General features: G+C 28.8%; 1 protein-coding gene across 1 annotated transcript; it reads left to right on the top strand.

Moving 5' to 3' along the window:
• Window positions 1–700: 700 nt before the first annotated feature.
• Window positions 701–1,630, top strand: Cpr78Ca (Cuticular protein 78Ca). The gene is made up of 2 exons (XM_065505873.1): window positions 701–736; window positions 1,006–1,630. Exons 1-2 carry the CDS (start codon window positions 701–703, stop codon window positions 1,381–1,383), a joined length of 414 nt encoding a protein of 137 aa, XP_065361945.1. The 3' UTR covers window positions 1,384–1,630.
• The last annotated feature ends 630 nt before the right edge of the window (window positions 1,631–2,260 follow it).

Genomic DNA, 2,260 nt, shown 5'->3' on the forward strand with positions numbered 1-2,260 from the left:
TAAATGTCATTGCAAATGGCAATGCAATCAAATAAATTTCAAATATTCATCAGCAATACAAATGTATTTTACTTAGTCAGACCAGTAATGTCTGGAGAATACAAGAGAGTCGCACTAACAAATTTAGGCACAATTATCCAATCCTGTTTTTAAAAAATCCAATCTCTTTTCTTATGATAAGAGTTATGTATAACGGTACTTGAATTTAATGATATACTCTTTGAACAGCAGCAATCACAAAACTCTTATACAGACTTGAGAAAGAGAAACTGTTTTTAAGCTTTTCTTAACTAATTACCACTCCTGACAGACTACTGGTATTGGAGCAACAGGCAAAAAATTATGGTGTTATATCATGACATGTGTTTAAAAAAAAAATACGAGTATCTTTTGATAAATTTGAGCTACTAATTCTGGACATAAATACAACAAATAGCTAACAAAAAAAACAAACCCGAAATTTATTCAAATTTCAACACAAATTTATTTGAATCACTTGCAGTTGTTATTAAATTTTCGCTTCGAAAACAACGGTCATTCGAAAAAACGCATCGTTCATTTCATTGTTGTTTGTTTGTTTGATACGGCGGCCAGTGTACATATTTCCAAATATTCTTCTGCAGCCAGTAGTTTAAATATTCTTTTCATTTGTCACAATCAAAAAAGTGAAATAAAATATTTTAAATTATTACTTAACATTATGTTTTTAACACAAATACCAAAACAATATTCCAAGGTTGGTGTCGTCTCTCAATACAGATACAAATCTGGTTTTAGAACAAAACATACAAAAAAACCAAAACTCAATACAAAATAAAAAGAATTCTAAAAAATCATATCAAAATCTATCAAAGAAAAGTAATCAATTAAATAAATCAGTTGGAGACAAAAAGAAATAACACACACGCCTTATTGAAGCTAAAATACATACATACATACTTATTTAAATACATACATATTTGAAAATCAATCGTGTCTATTAAATTATCAAAATTTCAATTCTAGATCTCTTTGAATGTTGTGATCTTTATCATTGTTTGCATCATCACCCACACCTTAGCCGTCACCAGACCCCTGGATCGCAATGCCTACACAATTTACTACAACAACAAGCCTGCCAACAAGTCAGGCCACTTTATGTTCGATTTTCAGACCTCAAATGGTATAACGACAAAGGCGGCGGGCAATGAGCACGGCTCTAGTGGTGTAGTGCAGTATGTTTCGTTGGAGGGTCTACCCATCACCATGACATATGTGGCCGATAGTGACGGCTATCATCCGGATGGTGAACATATACCAAAAATACCAAAACATATTACGGAATCTCTAGAATATATACGTACACATCCCGCCATCGACGAAAAGAAATCGCGTAAAATGTAAATTAGATTTAAGGTAAACGAAATTGAAAGTAAAGTCAAATGTGCTTACAACGAACCCGGCTTATAATGAGGCTTCCTCAATGGTTCTGTGTAAATTCCAAATTAATTATAGCATTCTTAATCAAAAATATTACTAAGAATATATCAAACATGGAATTACCGCCAAATCCGGGATTTCCCCCTATCCGAGTTCATTCATTATAGCCCTGTTCGAATAATGTAATATTATTACGTATACGAATGTACAAGTTAAGTAGTCAAATATACATATCGATGGCTTAATATAAAAAAGGCGTAATTAATTTTTCTTTTTTTCAAAAATATCAATGAAAAAAGGCTGATATTAAATAACTTAATTAAAATAAAAAATAAATTTTAAATGAAAAATAAAATATGATGTCTCTTCTTATTAAAAATTGCATTAAAACTTATTTTGTGTCTAAAATTTTATGGATTTTATTAAGTTTTTTCCTTCTCTTGTAAAGTAACAAAAATTCGAGTTACGCCTTTTTTATATTAAGCCATCGATATATAAATGTAAAGATCTGTGTCTGTGTTCAAGTTCTTAAATTATAATTAATTTAATTACCTTTTAGTATATATAAATAAATGGCTTATTTTATTTTAAAATACTTCATTTTAATTTATATACATACTTAAATATAACAATAAAAAAAACAAAAAAAATTTATAACACCAATTACAAGTGCTTATTTCTTTAAAAGAAAAGATAAAAATAAATGCTAAATTTATATTGTATTCCTATCAACCATTTGCAAGTTGAAGTTGTATTATAAACCTGCATTGTTTGGGAATCATTTAATATTTTTAAATAACAAACAAAAACATCATCATGATCATGATTTAATAGTTGTTGA

The sequence above is a fragment of the Calliphora vicina genome, chromosome 3, assembly GCF_958450345.1.
Source record: "Calliphora vicina chromosome 3, idCalVici1.1, whole genome shotgun sequence".
Classification (NCBI taxonomy): domain Eukaryota; kingdom Metazoa; phylum Arthropoda; class Insecta; order Diptera; family Calliphoridae; genus Calliphora; species Calliphora vicina.